The 23,100-nt window shown below is 45.4% G+C and overlaps 1 protein-coding gene across 1 annotated transcript in view; it reads left to right on the top strand.

The window, feature by feature from the left end:
* unc5a (unc-5 netrin receptor A) overlaps positions 1-23,100 on the top strand; it is a 389,186-nt gene that overhangs the window by 128,363 nt on the left and 237,723 nt on the right. The window contains exon 7 of the mRNA XM_085996169.1: positions 14,500-14,664. Coding sequence (XP_085852295.1) covers positions 14,500-14,664 — 165 coding nt within the window. The remainder of the gene's footprint in view (positions 1-14,499; positions 14,665-23,100) is intronic.

The following is a 23,100-nucleotide window of genomic DNA, read 5'->3' as shown; positions in this document are numbered from 1 at the left end:
CTAGCCTTTCTATTTCCTGTTGCAGTCAATTGGTATCATCCTCACTGTTTGCCACACCCCCAAGTTTGGTGTCATCGGCAAATTTAGAAATTCTGCTCTGTATTCCAATATCCAGGTCATTATATATCAATAAAAGCAGTGGCCCCAGCACTGACCCTTGGGGAACACCACTGTCTACCATCCTCCAGTTTGAAAAACAACCATTTACCACAACTCACTGTTTTCCGGCCTTAAGCCAATTCCTTATTCAAGCTGCCACTGACCCACCTATTCCACGAGCCTCAATTTTATTAGCCAGCCTTCTATGTGGTACTTTGTCAAACGCCTTCCTAAAATCCATGTAGACAACATCCATTGTATTCCCTTCATCAATCATTCCTGTAACCTCATCAAAAAAATTCAATTAGATTAGTCAAACACGATCTGCCTTTTACAAATCCATGTTGGCTCTCCTTAATTAGCTTAAACCTCTCCAAGTGCCCGTTAATTATTTCCTTGATTATTGTTTCTAAAACTTTACCCACCACTGATGTTAAACTGTAGTTACTAGGATTGTCATTACACCCTTTCTCGAACAATGGTGTCACATTTGCCACTTTCCAATCCTCAGGCACCTCCCCCACATCTAGGGAAGATTGGAAAATTATGGCAAGCCCTTCCACTATCTCCTCCCCCAATTCCCTTAGCAACCTGGGATGCAAGCCATCTGGACCAGGTGACTTATCCACTCTAAGCATACCCAGTCTTTCTAATACATCCTGTCTATCAAGTTTTACCCCTTCCATTGCTTCTACCTTTTCCACTTCTATAGATATTTTGTCATCATCCACCTCCTTAGTCAACACCGATACAAAGTACTCATTGAGTATTCTAGTCTTGCCCTGCGCCTCTAAGTATATATCACCTTCTTTGTCCCTAATAGGCCCCACCCCGCCTCTTACTACCCGCTTACTGTTTACATGCCGTTAGAAGATTTTTGGGTTCCCTTTTATGTTAACCGCCATTCTACTCTCATATTCTCTCTTTACCAATCTTAATTTAATCTTCACTTCACCTCTCAACTTATTGTATTTCGTCTGGTTCTCCCTTGAAGAATTCACCTGACATTCATCATACACCCTCTTTTATTTGTTTCATCATCTTCTCAATCTCCCTCGTCATCCAAGGAACCCTTGCTTCGGTTCCCTTACCCTTCCCTCTTGTTGGAATGTACCTAGCCTGTACTTGGAACATCTCCTTAAAGATCACCCGTTGTTCTGTTACAGTTTTTCCTATAATCTTTGGTTCCATATTACCCTGGCTAGATCCTTTCACATCCCATTGAAGTTAGTCCTATTCTAGTTTAGAAGTTCCACTCTAGATTGTTCCTTGCTCCTCTCCATTGCTAATCTAAATCTTATGAAACGATGATCACTCGTACCCAAGTGTTCTCCCACAGACACTTGGTCGACCTGGCCCACCTCATTCCCCAGCACCAGATCCAGCAATGCCTCCTTCCTATCATTTTCATTATACAGATATTCAACAGGATTTGTTCTGCCATTCTCCTCTAGCAATTCCCCACTGATTTTTTTAATTAATAGTAATTGAAGGCATTACTTATGAATAAATGATTTCTTAATTTTTCTGGAAAAGTAGCCTTGGGTAATATTCTTTACCCCAGAATTTGTATTTGATTCATATCTTCAAGTATGTCTCAATTTTTTTTAATAAAGAAACTATCAATTAATATTGTGCAATGCCACATTATGTATTTCTGAAGATGTACAATTAAGACCTGAAATTGTGATCCTGGCACAAGAAAGGTTTTTGTGCTGCATTGTCTGTACACTTTTGCCCTTGTGCAGGTGGCCAGTCCAATGGAGCAAGTGGAATTTCTGGCCATCAAATCTAGTTTAAAGGGGTATATGCACATAATGGTATTTACCTACATATGCGACAAATATTTATTTCACCTTTAGCAAGTTTCAAAATCAATTTCAGATAATTTTGAGTCTTGACCAAGAGTGGGGGCAGGACCAAAGCATCAGGCATAAGTGCAGCGAAAGGACACCCAATGTGGTCATACAAAACTAAAATTACAGGACAGCTTATTTTAATATTGCTGGGTGGGGCAGAGGCATGAGCAATTGTTGCAGTGCACCTGGAAAGCCTGGAAAATATGTGGCGAGGTGGAGGAAGCAGTTCTGAGGGCGTAACTGTCGGATTTAAAGCTGGAATGCTCTGAACTATCAGGAACAAGTAAGAAGAGAGCAGCAAACTTCTCAGAGAGTGGCATAAACATTCTTCCAATTGAAATTAGGAATGGGAGGGGTGGACCAGTGGGAGTGGGTAGCAAGAAACCTGCCAACTCAGAAGCCAGGACAATGTGGAAGGAAGTACACACGTGTGAATGGCAACTCCCTAACTCCCAAGAACCCCCTCCAGTTTACTGATCGCACAAGGTAAGTGAGATAGCAGCAGGCTATATTTTAATGTTTACATACAACAGACCAATATGAATTCTAAAAGTGAAAAAACAAAGTTAAGAGTATGAAGCAGTGAAGTAAAAGAACTGTAGGACAATTACATTCTGTTACTAGAGAATCCTGCAATGCATGTATGCCCTTTGAAGAATCATTTTCTATGAGAACTCTATTAGAGAAGTGATGCAAATTCTCCAATAATTGTCGAATAAACCTGTCCGTGGCTGAAAGTAACAACCACTCCGCTCTCGTGCAGGAAATAATTGCATGGAATTTGTGGGAATGACAAGCTACAGGAGGAAGAACAGAAACATTTGTTCCAGCAGGAGGAGATAGTTGAGATACTGAGATCCCACTCAGCTGAGACTATTAAGAGGAGGGGACATAAGAGATCCTGGTTTGTGCAAAAACAAGTACTAATGTTCAAAGATCAAAAAAGAATGTCTGTTTTGTGACGCTCTTACTCTGAGAAGACCCTTATATGACCAGAACAGTAAGGAAATAGTGGATAGTAGACTCATTGCAGTTCTCTTTATCTTGCTACAGGATATGGAAGAGGGAAAAGAAGCCAAGAGAGAAACTGACCTAATGGCAAGGCCATCAACAGCAGGGACAGTCAGTTGAAATTCACTCAGACCATCATTCACCCACTCCTTCACATTCATCAACCCAGACAAAGTTACTTGGTGGGGGGGGGCGGAAACATAGATAGCTCAGATGAGGCGTGGACAGTAGATGCTGCACAACACATAGGGAAGCCAGAGGAAGAGGCAGAGAAAGTAGAAAAAGAAGTTCCTGAGCAGAGGCTAAGGAAATGTCAGCCCTTGGCTGAAAAACATTTGGATGATGATTTTGGGGGTCCTGCATGAAATGAGGGATACAATCAGAGCAACAAACTCATACGAAGACATTGCAAAGCCTCTCTGGTAATGTGCAGCAGATGACTAGGCTTGTGGCAGAGTCCAATGCCCTCTTGTGGCAACTAGAGTGAGTGGCAGCTGAAGAAATCTCTGCTTACGTCTCACAGAACAGGAGGCAAGTCATCACCTCTATCGTGTAAGCTTTGACTGGTGATGTTCAGGCCTTGAGTGATGTAATGGCGAGAAAGGAGACAGCAATATCTATTGGATACTGAGATCTCTGGGGCACCATTTTGGAGGCCTTGCACAATAATCAGGACACTTTATACCAGGGATTAAAGGATATTAAGAATTAAGAATATATTAATGTATGTGTTCCTGCAGGTCAGTGACAACCAATACCCTGATCACATGTCTAATGGGAGAGCAGGAGATGGCTCTGTGAAATCTGTCTTTTTTCAGGACAGTAGAACCAGCGTATTCTCTGCTTTGTCCCTTCAGATGCCTTGACAAGTGGAAGAAAGTCAGCAAGCCAAAGCTGTAGAGATTCCAAGCCAAGCAAAGCAGTTTGTCATGGGTCCATCCCAGGACTCAATGGCCTTGAGTTGAGGGTCACCTTAGCTCCAAGAGGTTCACTGACATATAGAGCAGCTGTCCACATCTCTGACTCCAGGCCCTGAGGTGACATTTAGTAGAAGTATTAGAATAGGGCTGAGTAAAATTTGAAAAGTCACAAGGGTAGTTTACAGTGGTGATTCATATTGACTTCTCAGTTCTAAAGTTCCAGAATCCTTATCATTGTTGTCAGAAATATTGTTATGATGTTCATGATTTTTCTGTTAACAACATAAATTTGCCCTGGAACTGAATAAATGTAGGCAATCGTATGGGTACATTCGTGCAATTTTTAGCTCCAAAGTGGAAACCCACCGATCCCAATGAAAATTAATAGCTCACCCACTCAATTGCCTTGCTCCTGTGTCAAATGTAATGACTCAACTGCCTTGGCAAACAGCACATTAATGACTTGCTTTATGCAAGAAAGGATAGAAAAACGACTGACCTGGCTGAAGTCACCTGATTCCCCTTTGAAATGCGCCGGTGGCCAAGAAATTTATTGCAGTAGTGACTTTTTGAGATGCAATCATTTCTGTCCTATTTCTTGAACTTTGCGGATCTCTGTGAAGGATGGCGCAGAACTCTCCAGGGCTTCTGGAGTGAACCACAACTTCCTTATACATAACTCCTTCAAATAAGATTTTTTGGGTCTATACACTCTGGTAGCTGGGTATCTGTGGGGGATCTGGACCTGTTGTGGTGCTGCCTTAGGAGCCTGGCCCCTGGGTCTTTTGCTCTTCTTCCAACATATATATATCCCCATTGGCAAACCCATACTGCAGCATAATACTATATTTTGGGGAAATTTCTCAAACAAAAAACAATGGGCGAGAAATTCAGGTCCCCACAGGTGAGTACGCGCTGGGTACTCACGCGAAGGGCCAACAAAAGTGCCAGTTTCGTGCATGCACTGTGCATGCGCGGGAAACCGGATCTTCCGTTCCCTTGAAAGAAGGGGTTCACAGGTCGAACGCGTACACCGGAGAGGCAGCGTGTATGCCTGGAACTTCCGTTTTTTTTTACAGGTTTCTCCGGGAGGGTAAATCTCCAGCAGCTACGCTTTTAAAAAGCAGTCACAAGGCCTGCTTTTAACAAAGTGGTGAATTAAGTAAAATTAAAACAATTTTTCCACAGGTTTATTATTTTTAAATACTTTAAAGAAAGGTAAGTTTATTTTTAGCCCTGTTAAAAACTGTAATAATTTTTTCAAAAATTTAAATTATTGTTTAAAATAGTTATTTTATGTAATTTATAGTTATTTTAAAAATGTGATTTTTTTTAAAATTTATTTGAAGTTTTGGTTAGGTGTTGGGGCCAATTTCTATTAATAGATTTGACAGGTCTTCCTGTCAAATCTATGAATAGAGATTCCCTGCTACGATTGGCTCTCCATGGCCCACGTGATCCCAGGGGACGCTTCGAACTAGCTGCGCCCCTGGGATACGCAAGCACTGCGCGCTGGCAGTTGGAGCAGGCCCAGGATCAGAATCCCACGCGGGCCCACAGCACAACGACTGGCGTGCTAGGTAAGTGCAGGTCGGGGGCTTGCACCCACGGGAAGCCCCCAACCCGAATTTCTGGCCTCTACGGAGACTTCCAAATGAAGCTAAAGGCCTCAAAAATAAATGACAAAAGATTTTGACAAAATACCAATCCAAATTAAAGTTACCATTCATTATCTAACAGTACAATTAAATACAGCAATTCATCTTTAAGATTTCAGCATCAGCCTTACGTGGTTCCTTAAACCCTCAGGGCAACTAGATGAGTGATAAATACTGCCTTTTCAGTGTCAGCCACGTCCCATGAACAAATTAAAAAAATCTTCTTCTAATTTATCTGTGTTTTATAGTGGCATTAGATAGGTCAGTGGTTCTTAAGGTAGAAATTATGGAATTTAGGAGTGATGGTGTTATCTAGGCCTAAACCTATCTTTTGCATGATTGCACCTTAGCTAGGGCAGGTTCATCTTACACCCTCACTCACTTCCGATGAAATTCAGGGCAAAACTTAAATGGGGTGTAAAACTGGTAGATTCTCTCTCATCCTCAAGTTCCAATCCCCAGATAGATCCACCCAGTTTAATCCCTATCAAATCAACAGAACTTTGGGGCCTTGAACTGTGTACATTGCCAAAGACAATTTTAGCTCAGAAGCAGATTATATCCATTTATTTCTTCACACTTTTTGGATTTAGCCACTTCTTTCACAGAACTTAATTACAGTTATCCTTGGAAGTTAGGATGAGAAGTCTAACACCAAGAGCTCAGTACAAAGCTTTAACACATCAACAAAGCAGAAGTACTGCTTTAAATTTTGTTGACTTGAAAATACATCAGATAACTCAGCTGTTAGCATAAATACTAGCTGCAAGATATCAGTCAGCAACAGTTGACACTGCTAAGAAGTTTTTTTTAATTTGTTCATGGGATGTGGCTGACACTAAAAAGGCAGTATTTATCACTCATCTAGTTGCCCTGAGGGTTAAAGGAGTCAACTACTGATGTGCCTCAATAATCCCGAGACTCGATGTTAGCGGAACAAAACAAGGCTTTTATTAACTTAGAAGATAACACGCAGTGGAGAGAGGTATCTTCCATCTGGAGCTCTGCAGTACTGGATATGAGGCCAGACTGAGCTGGCTTACATAGAGGCCAGGTATGGGCGGAGCCCTACACACAACACATTCCATACATTCCAATATACAATACATTGGTGAGGAGAAACCTGAAACCAACCACAGTCACAGGCAATACAATGGTGAGGGGAAACCTGAAACCAACCACAGTCACAGGCAGTGATGAATGGAATATTTCATCACATTCACCCCTTCTATAGATTTAGTCTGTTCGGGGGTTTGGTAGTCCTCTGCGACCGACGTGGCTGTTGTGGTGTCGCGGGTGTCGGCTGGGTGTCCCCGGTGGCCTCCTGGGTCTCTGCCGGGGGTGCCGCCAGGGTTGTTGAAGGGGTAGTTGGTGGGGGTGCCGTTGGTCGATGTTCTTCCGGGGGTGATGAAAGAGTAGTGGGTGGGTAAGAGTTGCTGTGGTCGTTGTTGCTGCTATTGCCATGGTTGTTGTCGTTACCGGCTGGGGCGACGTCTTTTATTGACACGGTGTCCTCCCTTCCGTCGGCGTGCCGGACATACGCGTATTGGGGGTTGGCGTGGAGTAGGTGCACTGGCTCCACGAGAGGGTCCGTCTTATGGCCCCTCACATGCCTTCGCACGAATACCGGACCTGGGGTGGAGAGCCATGACGACATGGATACGCCTGAGGTGGATTTCCGGGGAAAGCTAAACATTCGTTCATGAGGCGTGGCATTAGTGGCAGTACACAATAGCGACCGTATCGAATGGAGCACATCTGAGAGGACTTCCTGCCAGCGGGAGATAGGGAGGCCCTTGGTCCTTAGAGCTAGAGTGACTGCTTTCCATACTGTCCCGTTCTCTCGCTCCACTTGACCGTTACCCCGGGGGTTGTAGCTGATGGTACGGCTCGTGGCGATACCCCTGGACAGCATGTACTGGCGTAGCTCTTCACTCATGAAGGACGCCCCCCTATCCGTGTGGATGTAGCTCGGCATACCAAACAGGCAGAACAGGCTGTTGAGGCATTTAATGACCGTGGCGCTGGTCATGTCTGGGCAGGGGAAGGCGAATGGGAACCGGGAGTATTCGTCCACAATGTTCAGGAAGTAAACATTGCGGTCGACGGACGGGAGGGGGCCCTTGAAATCTAAGCTGAGCCGCTCAAAGGGCCGTGTAGCTTTGATTAAGTGGGCTCTATCAGGGTGGTAGAACCGAGGCTTGCACTCAGCGCAAGTGCGGCAGTTCCTGGTCAGAGACCGAACTTCCTCAATCGAGTAGGGTAAGCTGCGGGACTTTATGAAGTGGAACAGCTGCGTGACCCCTGGGTGGCAGAGGTCGTTGTGGAGGGTCTGCAGCCGATCCCCGGTGGCACTGGCACACATCCCTCGTGAGAGGGCATCTGGGGATTCGTTAAGGGCCCCTGGCCGGTAAATGATGTCATACTCGAAGGTGGAGAGCTCGATCCGCCACCTAAGAATCTTATCATTTTTGATCTTCCCCCTCTGTTTATTATTGAACATAAACGCTACCGACCGCTGGTCGGTCAGTAGGGTGAAGCATTTGCCGGCTAGGTAGTGGCGCCAGTGGCGCACTGCCTCCACGATGGCTTGGGCCTCCTTTTCCACGGAGGAGTGTCTGATCTCGGGCCCTTGGAGGGTCCTCGAGAAGAAAGCTACGGGCCGCCCCGCCTGGTTGAGGGTGGCCGCCAAGGCAAAGTCAGACGCATCACTTTCCACTTGAAATGGAGTGTTCTCGTCCACTGCCTGTAGCGTGGCCCGCTCAATATCCTGCTTAATGCTTTTGAAGGCGGCGTGGGCCTCAGCAGAGAGCGGAAAAGAGGATGCTTTCAAGAGGGGGCGGGCTTTGTCGGAGTAGTTGGGGACCCATTGGGAATAATAAGAAAATAACCCCAGGCACCTTTTCAGGGCTTTGGGAGTGTTGGGCAGGGGCAGCTCCCGTAGGGGGCGCAATCGGTCGGGGTCTGGTCCGATTTCCCCATTCTCCACCACGCTGCCTAGTATGCAGAGGCGCGTGGTGTTGAAAATGCACTTGTCCTCGTTGTAGGTGAGGTTGAGTTTTTGTGCGGTTTTCAGGAACCTCTCGAGGTTCGAGTCGTGATCCTGCTGGTTGTGACCGCAGATGGTGACGTTGTCGAGGTAGGGGAAGGTTGCCTGCAAGTGGTGGTCATCGACCATGCGATCCATCTCCCTCTGGAAGACTGAGACCCCATTCGTCACCCCAAAGGGGACTCTGAGGAATTGGTAGAGGCGTCCGTTCGCCTCGAAGGCGGTGTACGGGCGGTCCTCTGGTCTGATAGGGAGCTGGTGGTACGCTGACTTGAGGTCGATGGTGGAGAACACCCGGTATTGGGCGATTTGGTTCACCATTTCTGATATGCGGGGTAGCGGGTAGGCGTCTAGTTGGGTGTACCTGTTGATCGTTTGGCTATAGTCGATCACCATCCGTTTCTTCTCGCTACCCCTTACCACCACCACTTGGGCGCGCCACGGGCTATTGCTGCATTCAATAATGCGCTCTTTCAGGAGCCTGTCTACCTCGGTCACGATAAACCGCCTGTCCTCCCAGCTGTACCTCCTGCTTTTGGTCGCTATTGGCCGGCAGTTAGGGGTAAGGTTCGCGAATAGCGAAGGCGGCTTTACCTTCAGGGTAGCCAGGCCGCACACTGTGAGGGGCGGCTGGGACCCACCGTACTTGAGCGTGATGCTTTGGTGGTTGCACTGGAAATCCAGGCCCAAGATCACGCTCGCGCATAGATTCTTCATGTTTAATACTTTAAAATTATCGTATACAGTCCCGTTAACGGACAATTGTACCGTGCAGTAACCCAGAATGGTCGATGTCTGGGTTTTATCAGCCATAGAGATGGTACCCCGAGTAGGGACCACCTTTAGGGAGAGTTGTTGTGCCAGTTCAGGGTGGATAAAACTCTCCGTGCTTCCGCTGTCAATTAAACATTTAACCCGGCACCCGTTTACCTCGATGTCCACCATTGATTTGGATAGCGGGTGGGGCCTGGTCTGGTCCACTGTGACCGATGCCACTGTAGGGCCCTGATCGAGACAAGATGGCGTCCGCGCTGTCTGCTCACAAGATGGCGGACCCCACGAGGTCGGGCAAGATGGCGTCCAAGATGGCCGCTCCCACAGCGCACACGCGGCGGTGGCGGGTTTTGGTTTTCCGGCGGGGTTCCCTCTGCACACCTTCCCGAAGTGCCCCTTCTTACCGCACTTAAAGCAGGTGGTGCCTTTCGCCGGGCACAGGTTTCTGGTGTGCTTTGGCTGCCCGCAGAAGTAGCAGTTGGGTCCCCGACGCATCGCGGCTGTCGTAGGGCTTCTGGGGGGAGAGCGGGGCCCCGATGGTGTCGGGCTGCCGGGCGGGGAAGATGCCTTCCAAGATGGCGGCGCCCTTGGTGCACACGTGGCGGCGTGGACGGCGCGGGCTGAAGAGTAGGCGTCCGAGTTTCTCTGGGCCACATCCAGGGATCGCGCGGTGTCCGCAGCCTGTTTCAGGTCCAATCCCGTTTTTTCCAGCAGTCTTTGCCGGATGTAAGTGGAGCTGAGGCCTGTGATAAAGGCATCACGAACAAGCTCGTCGGTGTACACTGCGGCTTTTACATCTCGGCACTTGCAGTCTTTGCCAAGCATTTTCAGGGTGCCTAGGAACTCCTCCACCGATTCCCCAGGTCGCTGTGCGCGAGTGGCGAGCAGATGCCTAGCATACACCTCATTCGTAGGCTGCTGGTAATGCGCCTTTAAGATGTCGCAGGCGGCCAGGTACGTGTCGGCGTCTTGGATGAGGGGGTAAACCCGGTGGCTTACCCAATTCCGCAGAATTCCGAGTTTCATACTCGCAGCGTCCGTAGCGTCTTTGACGGCTGCGGAATTGTCCAGGAAGAATTCCATACACATAAACCAGTGTCCGAAGCATGCTGATGCGTCCGGAGCATGCTGATCCAAATCCAAACGTTCGGGTTTCAGGAGTTGATCCATTGTGTTGAAAAATATGTTAATAAAATTGATGTGCCTCAATAATCCCGAGACTCGATGTTAGCGGAACAAAACAAGGCTTTTATTAACTTAGAAGATAACACGCAGTGGAGAGAGGTATCTTCCATCTGGAGCTCTGCAGTACTGGATATGAGGCCAGACTGAGCTGGCTTACATAGAGGCCAGGTATGGGCGGAGCCCTACACACAACACATTCCATACATTCCAATATACAATACAATGGTGAGGAGAAACCTGAAACCAACCACAGTCACAGGCAATACAATGGTGAGGGGAAACCTGAAACCAACCACAGTCACAGGCAGTGATGAATGGAATATTTCATCACAACTACATAATGTGGGACTGGAGTCATATGCAAGCCGGACCAGAGAGGGGTGGCAGGTCCCTTCCTGAAAGATATTAGTAAACCAATTAGGTTTTTAAAACAATCTAGTAGCTTTCATGATCACTTTAACTGGTGCCAGCCCAGAATTATACATTTCAGTTTCACAGTTTGCAGGGATTTGAACTCATGATCTCTCTCTTGCTAGTTCAGTGCCACAACGGTTATGTTACAACTATTGCACCCAATTGCTTACAACAATGAAATTCATTCAGAGAAACACAGGTGTTACAAAGGTCAGAACCCAAAGAGTTACCGATGTTATGCTTTGGTTTTTACCAAGTACATATTTTTTGGTCCAGTGTCTCAGAGAATTCTCATAGATAAGCCTTCACCCATTACGTCCCCCAGAGTGCTTTTACTTGCCCAGAAATCTCAGTAATTTCGTAGCATACTTAACGATCACACAGCAAACCTCCTTCTCTTTGTTTCTTCCCTCAACCAACACCACCAAAACCGATTACCTGGTAATTTTATCTCATTGCTGTTTGTGGGACCTTGCTGTGCACAAACGGTGACTACAATTCAAAAAGCAATTCATTCGCTGTAAAGCACTTTGGGACATCCCCACAAAAATTTGAATATTCAGTAGAAATGTGAACAGCAACAACTTGCATTTATATAGCACCTTTAATGTAGTAAAACATCCCAAGGCACTTAACAGGAGTGTAATCAGACAAAAATTGAAACCGAGCCAAAGAAGGAAACATGAAGATAAGTGACCAAAAGCTTGGTCAAAAAGGTAGCTTTTAAGGAGCGTCTTAAAGGAGGATAGAGAGACTGAGAGATTTAGGCAAGGAATTCCAGCACTTTGGGCCTAGACGGCTGAAGGCACAGCCACCAATGGTGGAGTGAAGGAAGTGGGGGATGCACAAGAGGCCAGAGTTGGAGGAGCATTGTTGGAGGAGGGTTGCCGTACTGGAGGAGATTACAGAGATAGGTAGGAGAAAACAAAAAAAATCTTCACAAACCCATTTACCATGTTATTACTCTGTGTCAAGAGGAATTCTTACCCCCCTTATATGAATTTGGATGATGTCTTAGTCATAAAAGTCCAGTAAAACTGAAATGATGTCTTCCATTAGAAGCATAAGATTAATGCTGCTTGAAATTGACAACAATTTTTCATTTCTAGTGGTTGATATGATGAGATAAAATTTATAACTGAATATAAATCTTACACAAATTACAACTATAATTTTATAGCGCTTCACCTTTAAAACTGAACATTGGTTATATTTATTATGTATAAACATGATCCTTGAAAAATGGCTTTGTAGCAGAAGCCAGGCTGCCTATAATTGTGAACTTGCAGTGTAACGCCCAGTGCCAAGGTTTCACTCCAGAAAATATAAATCCTGGGTGACCGATTTAACGGTGAAGCAAATGTAAATGCATTATAGTGGGAAATTAGCTGCTACAAAGCCTTAGTTCCTAAATATTAACACCCATTGTGCACCAACCAGTTAAGGCACAAGACGTCAACAAGACATTTATTGTTTGGGTGATTGAGGAAGCCGCAATCGAAAGCCACTTATAGCTCCACTAATACTGCTTTTGGATCAATGCGAGCTGAAGTTAAATGTCAGCTAGAAAGATATAGGAGACACCAGGCTGAAGATAGCTATTCCCTATCCAACAATCATGATTTAATCAAATGTTAAGGTGTTTCTTTTCTCTCTGGGAGGGGAGTCTTAGCTCTTTTAATTAATTATGACAGAGATTGTCTAGAAATCTGTTTTAAACTACACAGTTCCAAATATACAGACACATTTAATTTATTAAGACATGGGTGAGAGGCCAGTTCTATTTTGGTGATTGGTCCTCATGGAAATATGAGTGTCAAGCCGGCGGTGCTGATACACTGCTTATAGACAGCTCGACCTTTGGGAGGGCAGAAAATCCAGTGGGCTTGCCACTTCTTAAAAAGAGCCTGCACATCTTAAAGGGGAGTTGCACTTATTCTAGGTCCTTCTGATGTCACAGGCCTTGCATCCACACAGCTGGAAGGGGGAAGACCGTCCCGAAGACGCACTGTCAGTCGTTCATATCTTCCCCAGCACCAGAGATTGGCACCCTAGGTAGCATAGATAGTGAGTTAGTGGGGTCAGTACAGGGTGATTCACTCAGCATAAGTGAACAGGAGCAGGTACAGGTGGAAAGGACAACTCAGGAAACAGCTCACCAGAGGGCACTCTTGGGTCCCAGTTCTGCTGAAGAGGACAGAGAGGCAAGACTTTAGGGGCCCAGCCATCAAAAGAAATATGTTTTCTGTGCACAGACAATTGCTCAGTGTATTAGACAGCCTGTCAGGGAGCTACTCCCACATGTCGGAGATAGTAGAAGGGTTAGCTTCCTACTTGTGTGGGGTTCTGGCACTTGGCATTGAACTCTACAGTCATCCATGGAGCGTGTGGACACCTCAGTGGATGCAGCAGCTGGGCCCTGCTTGCAGGAGTATGTAGCATCAGCATCTATCAGCCATGCCCATATTGGCAGAATGACACCACTGTAAGGAAATGGAAACCAAGACCTTTGTTATTCTTTTATTTACATGGCCCTAATGGCACTACATACCAATTAGAGTAGACCTGAGCTCCCCGATTGGTCAACTGGATAAGCCAGAGGCGAATCATACAGGTCAGGAAAACCCGCATTTGATCGGCGATTGTGCTAATTTAGCTGCTCTTAACTGGGATGCCAGGAAAGGTGCTTCAATTAGTTTCAGTGTCCTATGGTTTACAGAGGGGAAAATCAGCCAGAATTCCCACTCTTGATCATGATTCAGCAACCCCTACTAGATGGGCATGTTTGGGGATGTCACTTGAGGACAGGGTAAGTCTTCAGGCGAATGGGAGGGAGGAAATTGGTTGACAACAAGGTAGAAAAAAAGATATGTGTATACGGGAAATGAATCAAAAATATTTTAGGAGATGATGTGAATAAATATTTTGGATTTGTGTCTTTACTTTAAAATAAAACTTAAACTTCCTGGAACAGCCAGAGGTCCTGCACTAAAAGTTACACTGAAATTCCAGTCTATTACCTTTTAGGATAAACATTCCATGCATTCTGCCAAAAGGTTTTTCTCCTAACCTCTCTACTCACTTGCTTAATGATTGTTTTAAATGGATGACCCCCTCATCATGGACTCCCCATCCAGAGGAAGTAATCTTTCCATATTTACCTGATCAAAACCTTTTGTACCATACTCCTGGTCCCAGACAACACGTGAGCAATGCCATATCAGATCTACTGGTATAGTACAATAAAATAATATTGTTATGATGAAATACTAATGCAGATGTAATTCATTATGGCTCTGAGGCTGAGAGATACATTTATGACTATCATTTGTGTATATACTGACCTAAATCAATATTGTGCTGCACACATAATATATTTATAATCATTCACTATTAAATGGGTTATACTGTAGTATGGATTAAGTGTTAATTGCTATAATTAAGAAGAAACTGATATAATTGGAGATGAATTCAGAGAGGTCAAATTTCCAAAATATTGGTCTTCAATATGATTTTTTTTCATATTTTAGTAGATGGAAGTTGGACTGAATGGAGCAAGTGGTCTACATGTGGGACAGAGTGCACACATTGGAGAAATAGAGAGTGTACCGAGCCAGCACCGAGAAACGGTGGGAAGGAATGTGATGGACTTGTCCTGGAGTCAGAAAATTGCACAAGTGGTTTATGTCCACAGAGTATGTATGATTTTAGCACGTGGCGTATGCTGAAAAAAAGAAACCATGCAATGTAGAATTATGATAAAGTACAATATCAATCAATATTTTACAATTATTCACTGACTTATTCAAAAGGAAATGTAAAGCACCAAGCCATAAATTCTGTTTAAAAATTTAGACACAGAACCAAAGAAAAAGAATTCCCCAATGCAAGGCATCCCTGTTTGTCTCTGCATCATTGTGTGTATAATAGTGATTAAACGCCACATTATACTAGATGAAATTAAATTAAATGAAACTGTATCAACTTAGCAGATATATTAAGCTGAAGTCTTGTATTGATTTGAAACTGTTTTGTTAGTCACAAAGCTACTCAAAATGCAGCTAAACATGGTTGTATGATTAGGATAGAGAAGTACAGAAAATCCAATTACATACAGTATAGTGTAACAGAATTGACTTATCAAAGCTGATTAAGCACTCAGTATAGCACTATAGTGTACAGGAAAAATGATATAAAAGTGGAATTATAATTTCCTCACAGATCAAAGGAAATTCTGCCAAAAGACTCAGATGGGAGATGAGGAGGCATTCTTTTACGCAATGCATTGTTGTGATCTGGAATGCACTGCCAGAAAGGGTGTTGGAAGCAGATTCAATAGTAACTCTCAAAGGGAAAATGGATATATACTGGCAGCGGAAACATTTGCAGCTCTATGGGGAAGGGCAGGAGACTGGGACTAATTGGATAGCACTTTCAAAGAGCCCCCACAGCCACGATGGGCCGAATGGCCTCCTTCTGTGCTGTACGATTCTCTGGCCTGGAAATTCATGAACTTCACAAAAGCCTGCCGGTGCCACCGTGGCTGGGTGTTAGCGGCCGGCGAAAATGGTGGCGCTGGCAGGACCAAAAAATTGCCATTGGTGACTATTTAACATTAGCCCAGCACTAAACTCACTGTGCAACGCCGTCCTGGTGGCGTTGGTCCCAACAGGAGGCCCCAGTGTAGCGTGGCCAAAGTGTCACTGCAGCTAGAACAGCCTCTCTGAAAGCAAGGCTGTCATTTCAGAAAGCAGTTCAGTTTTTTCAAGGGGCAATGCCTTCTGAAATGAACAAAATAAAAATAATTTTAAAATAAGCAGTTTTTAGCCTTTACAGCTCAACTGACTTTTGAAAAAAAAAAAAATTTTAAAAAGAATTCCCGAATGGGAGTCTACAGCTCTTGAAGCTGAATTCCCTTCTGCACCTAAAAAAAAAAGGAAAACTGCTTCAGCACTGTAGTGTATGTGCTTTAAGTCAGAACTACTTTTTACAGCTCCTGTATACTGTAGTACCGGCAGTAACCACACTGGTATATAAGCTGTGCGCATGCCTCTGTACTCCAGTCTAGAGATGACCCTCCTCCAGTAAAGACCTGTTGTTTGTTTATATACAGCATCCATGTAATTCTTTATCCACTGAACCACGGATCTAACAGTGGCGACGAGTGTTGATGCGAATCTACCTGCAACATTAAACAAAAAAAACAAAAAAATAGTCGAGTCCAGGAACACGGGCGTCGACCGCGAGCAACCGCCCAGCAGTCAGGCAGAGATCCAACTTCGCTGGGGAGGCTGTGGAGAGCCGGGCTTGGTTCCCCAGCCACAACGAGCAGTAAGAGACCGATGACAGGTCCAGAGCAGACCCTTCCCAAGCAGCGGCGGCTGGAGCCGACCGACGGCAGAGAGAGAGAGCCGGGCAGCGTCGACGGGGTAAGAAAGAGGGTGAAGAGAGCAGGGCGCAGCCGGGGATTGATCACCGAGCGGCGTCGAGGAAAAATACTGCAAACCGGAGAGAGAGAGGGTAAGAAACAGCCGGGTTCTAGACTGAGCGGCGTCGACAAATATCAAGAGAAGAACGCGCAGAGCACAGCCAGGGATCACGGGCTGATCAGGGTCCCCGGGGCGAAGCAAGGGGAGACGCCATTGAGCCGCGGAGAAGCAGGGAGAGCGCGGGAGGCGCCATTGAGCCGCGGAAAAGAAGGAAGAGCGCGGGAGACGCCATTTTGCAAAGCCGCAGCGGCGAAGACGGGTGAGCGCGGGAAGGAAGGAAAGCGCGGGAGATGCCATTTTGTGCCAGCGGAGAAAAAGGGGAAGCGCGGGAGGCGCCATTGGGGATAGTTAACGCACAACCAAGGATGCCGAAGAGTGGCAGTATCTCTACGTTCGACAATGAAGTCGAAGATTGGGCGACATATGTGGAACGTATTGAGGTGTACTGCAGGGCGAATGAAGTGCCAGATGCTAATAAAGCACTGGTTCTGTTAAATTCCATGGGTGCAAAAACTTATGGGTTACTGCGAAATCTAATAACCCCAGAGAAGCCGGTAAACAAGGATTTTGGAAGCCTAGTAGAAGACCTACAGGATCACTTAAGCCCCACACCGCTGCTGAAAGCAGAACGATTTAAGTTCCATAAAAGGAACCAACACAAAGACGAAAGCAATGCTGAGTACCTAAGGAACTGCGCAAGCTATCGAAATACTGCCAGTTTGGAGCGGGACTAGCAGACACGTTAAGGGACAAGTTTGTGTGTGGGCTACAAAGTGAAGGAACCCAGAAACGGCTTCTATCAGAAAAGGACCTTCTGCTGGACAAAGCTTTCAATATGGCAGTATCACATGAAGCAGCCGCAAGGGGCGCTGCAGAGATACAACGGAGACCGCAAGAATACGGCACCAACGAAATGACCTATGGAACAGGGAAGTGCTATCGCTGTGGCAGAACAACACATGACCAGAAAGATTGTTGGTTCAAGGACCAAGTGTGCAGACGGTGTGGGAAAGCAGGACACATAGCAAGAGTCTGCAGGTCTGGGAAGAAGACCAACAGTAAGAAATCTCCACAGGAGAAGTACAAAAAGGTACACCAGGTGATGGACAGTGGTTCAGACGAACAGAAAAGTGACACAGACTCCGGAAACAAGGAGCTGGGTTGTCTGAAACTACATAATGTAACCGAAATAGAGGATCACCAGGCTATCTGGGTTACACTCAAGATAGGCGGAGTCCAAGTGGAAATGGAATTGGACACAGGGTCAGCGCTAACAGTCATAAATCAAAGAGACTACAAGTGGCTATTTTCACACATACCCTTGAAAGCTACAGAGATTGTCTTGAAGATGTATACGGGGCAAAAAGTCTACCCCAAAGGAAAAATAAGGGTGAAAGTGACATCTAAATGTCAGGAAATACCTAAAATGGATATATATGTATTGCCAAATGGAGGACCACCACTGCTAGGATGTGAGTGGATCCGGAAGATACATTTAGATTGGCATTCCATACAGGCACTGAAGGTGGAGGCCAAAAAGGATGACGACGTCACACCTGGACGACTGTCAAAAATGCTAACTGACGCAAAAGAAGTGTTCCAGGAGGGACTAGGAACACTAAAAGGAATAACAGCAACAATTAAAATAGAGGATAATGCAAGCCCAAAGTTTCTGAAGGCCAGACCAGTGCCTTATGCGATCAGACCAGCGGTTGAAGCAGAGCTGGAAGGGTTGGAACATTCAGGAGTACTGTCCAAAGTGGACTGGAGTGAGTGGGCTACACCCATCGTCCCTGTAATGAAGAGGTCGTTGAGTAATACGCCTGGGGAACCAAAGAAGGTCCGCATCTGTGGGGGTTTTAAGGTGACAGTGAACCCAGTCCTTCATACGGTGCAATATCCGCTTCCACGAATTGAGGATATTTTTGCCTCGCTATCTGGTGGTAAATGCTTCACCAAAATTGATCTAGCCCAGGCGTACTTGCAAATGGAGGTAGAAGAAGCTTCGAAACATTACCTTACGATCAACATCCATAAAGGTCTCTATCAATACAACCGGCTGGTGTTTGGAGTAGCCTCGGCTCCGGCTATCTGGCAAAGGGCGATGGATCAGGTCCTGCAAGGGATTCCAGGGACCCAGTGTTATTTGGACGACATCTTGGTCACGGGCAAAAATGACGGTGATCACCTCGCTAACTTGGAGAAGGTGCTCGCCAGATTAAAGGAATATGGGCTACGAGCTAATCGCCACAAGTGCGAGTTTTTCCAGAAACAGATCTCGTATTGCAGCCACGTCATCGATGAAGAGGGGTTACATAAGTCCCCTGACAAGATTCAGGCGGTAGTCAAGGCTCCAGCACTGGAAAATGTGTCACAACTGAGGTCGTTCCTCGGGCTGGTAAACTATTACCACAAGTTCTTACCAAATTTGTCTACGGTACTACACCCGCTGAACACCCTACTGCAAACAGGAGTAGCATGGGAGTGGGATGACGAACGTAGATGAGCTTTCCAGAAGTGTAAAGAATTGATCACATCAAAAGAGGTGTTGGCCCAATTCAACCCAGCACTACCAATTCATTTGGCATGTGATGCATCACCCTACGGCATTGGAGCGGTGCTGTCGCACAAATTCCCAGACGGGTTGGAGAGGCCAGTGGCCTTTGCGTCTCGGTCACTAACCTCAGCCGAGCGCAACTACGCCCAGATTGACAGGGAGGCCCTCAGCCTAGTATGGGGAGTAAAAAAATTCAACCATTATCTGCATGGGCAGAAGTTCACCTTGCTGACTGACCACCAACCACTTGTCTCCATCTTTAATCCTAAGAAGGGCGTGCCAGTAATGACTGCACAGCGGTTACAAAGATGGTCCCTGTTTCTAGGGGCGAATCAATATGAAATAGAATATAAAGGCACGAAACAGCATGGGAACGCTGATCGGCTATCGCGCCTGCCACTGCCTACGGTGGAGGAAGCACCAGCAGTGGACCCTATCGAGATATTTTATTCGTCGATAATTGAACGATTGCCAGTAACAAACGCGGATATAGAGAAGGAGACCCGCAATGATCCGACGCTGTCATGGGTATATGAATTGACAGTGAGGGGATGGCCAACACATGGCGACTCACTGTTGCCAGCATTCTCATCCAGAAGAGAACAGCTGTCAGTATGCCAGGGGACAGTGATGTGTGGGTCCAGAGTGGTGATTCCACCCAAGCTAAGGGAGAGAGTGCTAAAGGAGCTACATGAAGGTCATCTGAGGGGAGTGAAAATGAAAAGCCTTGCTAGGGCTTATGTGTGGTGGCCGGGAATCGATCAACTTGAGGATGAGTTCATTGAGTGTATTAGGGATGGGTTTCTTGAGCAGTATGTAACTGAACCGACCAGGGGGCAAGCAACCTTAGATCTGGTCCTGTGTAACGAGACGGGATTAATTAAAAATGTCCCAGTAAAGGATCCCCTTGGAATGAGTGACCATAACATGGTTGAATTCCATATTCAATTACAGGGTGAGAAGGTTGGATCTCAAACAAGCGTGCTAAGCTTGAATAAAGGAGACTATGAAGGTATGAGAGCGGAATTGAGTAGAGTGGATTGGGAAAATAGATTAAAGGGTAGGACGATACATGATCAGTGGTGTACATTTAAGGAGTTATTTTACAACTTCCAAAAAAGATATATTCCACTGAGAAGAAAAGGGTGTAAAAGAAAAGACAGCCATCCGTGGCTAAGTGAAGAAATTAAGGATAGTATTCGACTAAAAACGAGGGCATATAAGGTAGCCAAATCTAGTGAGAGGATAGAGGATTGGGAAAACTTTAAAAGACAGCAAAAAATAACAAAAAGATTGATTAAGAAAGGGAAGATAGATTATGAAAGTAAATTAGCAAAAAATATAAAAACAGATAGTAAGAGTTTTTATAGTTATATAAAAAGAAAAAGGGTGGCTAAAGTAAATGTTGGTCCCTTAGAGGATGAGACCGGGAAATTAATGGTGGGAAATATGGAGATGGCAAAAACACTGAATGAATATTTTACATCAGTCTTTACAGTAGAAGACACTAAGAATATCCCAACACTGGACAAACAGGGGGCTAAAGGGGGGGAGGAGCTAAACATGATCAAAATCACTAAGGAAGTGGTACTCGATAAAATAATGGGACTCAAGGCGGATAAATCACCTGGACCTGATGACTTACATCCTAGGGTCTTGAGGGAAGTAGCGGTAGGGATTGTGGATGCATTGGTAATAATTTTCCAAAACTCCCTGGACTCGGCAAAGGTCCCGGCAGACTGGAAAACTGCAAATGTAACACCCTTATTTAAAAAGGGCAGTAGACAGAAGGCTGGAAACTATAGATCGGTTAGCCTAACATCTGTGGTAGGTAAAATTTTGGAGTCCATTATTAAGGAGACAGTAACAGGACATTTGGATAATCATAATTTAATAGGACAAAGTCAGCATGGTTTTATGAAGGGGAAGTCATGTTTGACAAATTTGCTGGAGTTCTTTGAGGAAGTAACGTATAGGGTGGATAAAGGGGAACCAGTGGACGTACTGTATTTAGACTTCCAAAAGGCATTTGACAAGGTGCCACACAAAAGATTATTGCTTAAGATAAAAAATCAGGGGATTGGGGGTAATATTCTGGCATGGATAGAGGATTGGCTATCTAACAGAAGGCAGAGAGTTGGGATAAATGGTTCATTCTCAGACTGGCAATCAGTAACTAGTGGTGTTCTGCAGGGGTCAGTGCTGGGTCCCCAACTCTTTACAATCTATATTAACGATTTGGAGGAGGGGACCAAGTGTAACATATCAAAGTTTGCAGATAATACTAAGATGGGAGGGAAAGTAGTGAGTGAGGAGGACATAAAAAGCCTGCAAGGGGACATAGACAGGCTAAGTAAGTGGGCAGAGATTTGGCAGATGGAATACAATACTGGAAAGTGTGAGTTTATGCACTTTGGCAAGAAAAATCGTTGAGCAAGTTATTATCTTAATGGCAAGAAACTGGAAAGTACTGAAGTACAAAGGGATCTGGGGGTCCTGGTGCACGAAACTCAAAAGGTTAGTATGCAGGTGCAGCAAGTGATTAAGAAGGCCAATGGAATGTTGGCTTTCATTGCTAGGGGGATAGAATATAAAAATAGGGAGGTATTGCTTCAGTTGTACAAGGTATTGGTGAGACCGCACCTGGAATACTGCGTACAGTTTTGGTGTCCATACTTAAGAAAGGACATACTTGCTCTCGAGTCAGTACAAAGAAGGTTCACTCGGTTAATCCCGGGGATGAGGGGATGGACATATGAGGAGAGGTTGAGTAGATTGGGACTCTACTCATTGGAGTTCAGAAGATTGAGAGGCGATCTTATTGAAACATATAAGATTGTGAAGGGGTTGGATCGGGTGGATGCGGGGAAGATGTTCCCGATGATGGGTGAAACTAGAACTAGGGGGCATAGTCTTAGAACAAGGGGCTGCTCTTTCAAAACTGAGATGAGGAGGAACTACTTCACTCAGAGGGTGGTAGGTCCATGGAATATGCTGCCCCAAAAAGCTGTAGAAGCTACATCATTACATAAATTTAAAACAGAATTAGACAGTTTCCTAGAAGTAAGGGGAATTAAAGGTTACGGGGAGCGGGCAGGAATTTGGACATGAGTCTAGGTTCGGATCGGTCATGGCCCTGTGGGTAGCGGAGCGGGCCCAGGGGCCGTGTAGCCTGATCCTGCTCCTATTTCGTGTGTCTAATTCTGTTAGATTCAGGAGATGGTTCTGTGATAGTGGATTGGCGGTTAGGATCAGATCAGCCACGATCTTATTGAATGGCGGAGCAGACTCGAGGGGCCGATTGGCCTACTCCTGCTCCTATTTCTTATGTTCTTATGTTCTAAATTGAAGACCTAACTAAGAGCTGCTTAGGATGCCAGAAGGTCCAAAATGCACCACCACATGCCCCTCTACACCCATGGGAGTGGCCCTCCTCTCCATGGCAACGGGTGCACATTGATTTCGCTGGTCCATTCATGGACTCAATGTTCTTAATAGCAGTGGATGCTCATTCAAAGTGGCCTGAGGTGATAAAGATGTCTTCAACCACTACAGAGAAAACGATTGCAGTCCTACGGACCATATTTGCCAGAAACGGTTTGCCAGAGCAGATCTGCTCTGATAATGGACCACAGTTTGTGTCCGACGAGTTCCAAAAATTCAAGAAAAGGAATGGGGTAAGACATTACACATCCGCCCCGTATCATCCAGCCACCAATGGATTGGCTGAGAGGTTCGAACAAACCTTTAAGAAGGCGATAAAGGCCATGTGCGACGAGGAAATTCCACTGCAGCATAAGATGGACAATTTCTTATTAGCCTACTGTGGTGATTATTCTTTATGTTTAGTAAGAAGTATTGTAATTGGTTGTTTGTTTCCTGCCTTGAGATATATGCTGTAAACTCATTGGTCGTTGATGTCATGTGATTTGTGGTGGCCATCTTAAATTCAGTTCTCTACAGCCTTGGTTGGGACTGGGTGTTGAAAGATGTGCTACTGGGTTTTTAAAGTTAATAAAGCCTAGATTTAGAAAGGCAAATCTACTCTTTATTTCAATTTATTAACTTTAAGTCAGAATGGAGCG

Source organism: Somniosus microcephalus, chromosome 8, assembly GCF_052327205.1.
Source record: "Somniosus microcephalus isolate GS21.2 chromosome 8, FLI_Smic_1.0, whole genome shotgun sequence".
Taxonomy (NCBI): domain Eukaryota; kingdom Metazoa; phylum Chordata; class Chondrichthyes; order Squaliformes; family Somniosidae; genus Somniosus; species Somniosus microcephalus.
The sequence above is the reverse complement of the archived record's forward strand: the minus strand, read 5'-3'. Positions and strand labels throughout refer to the sequence as shown.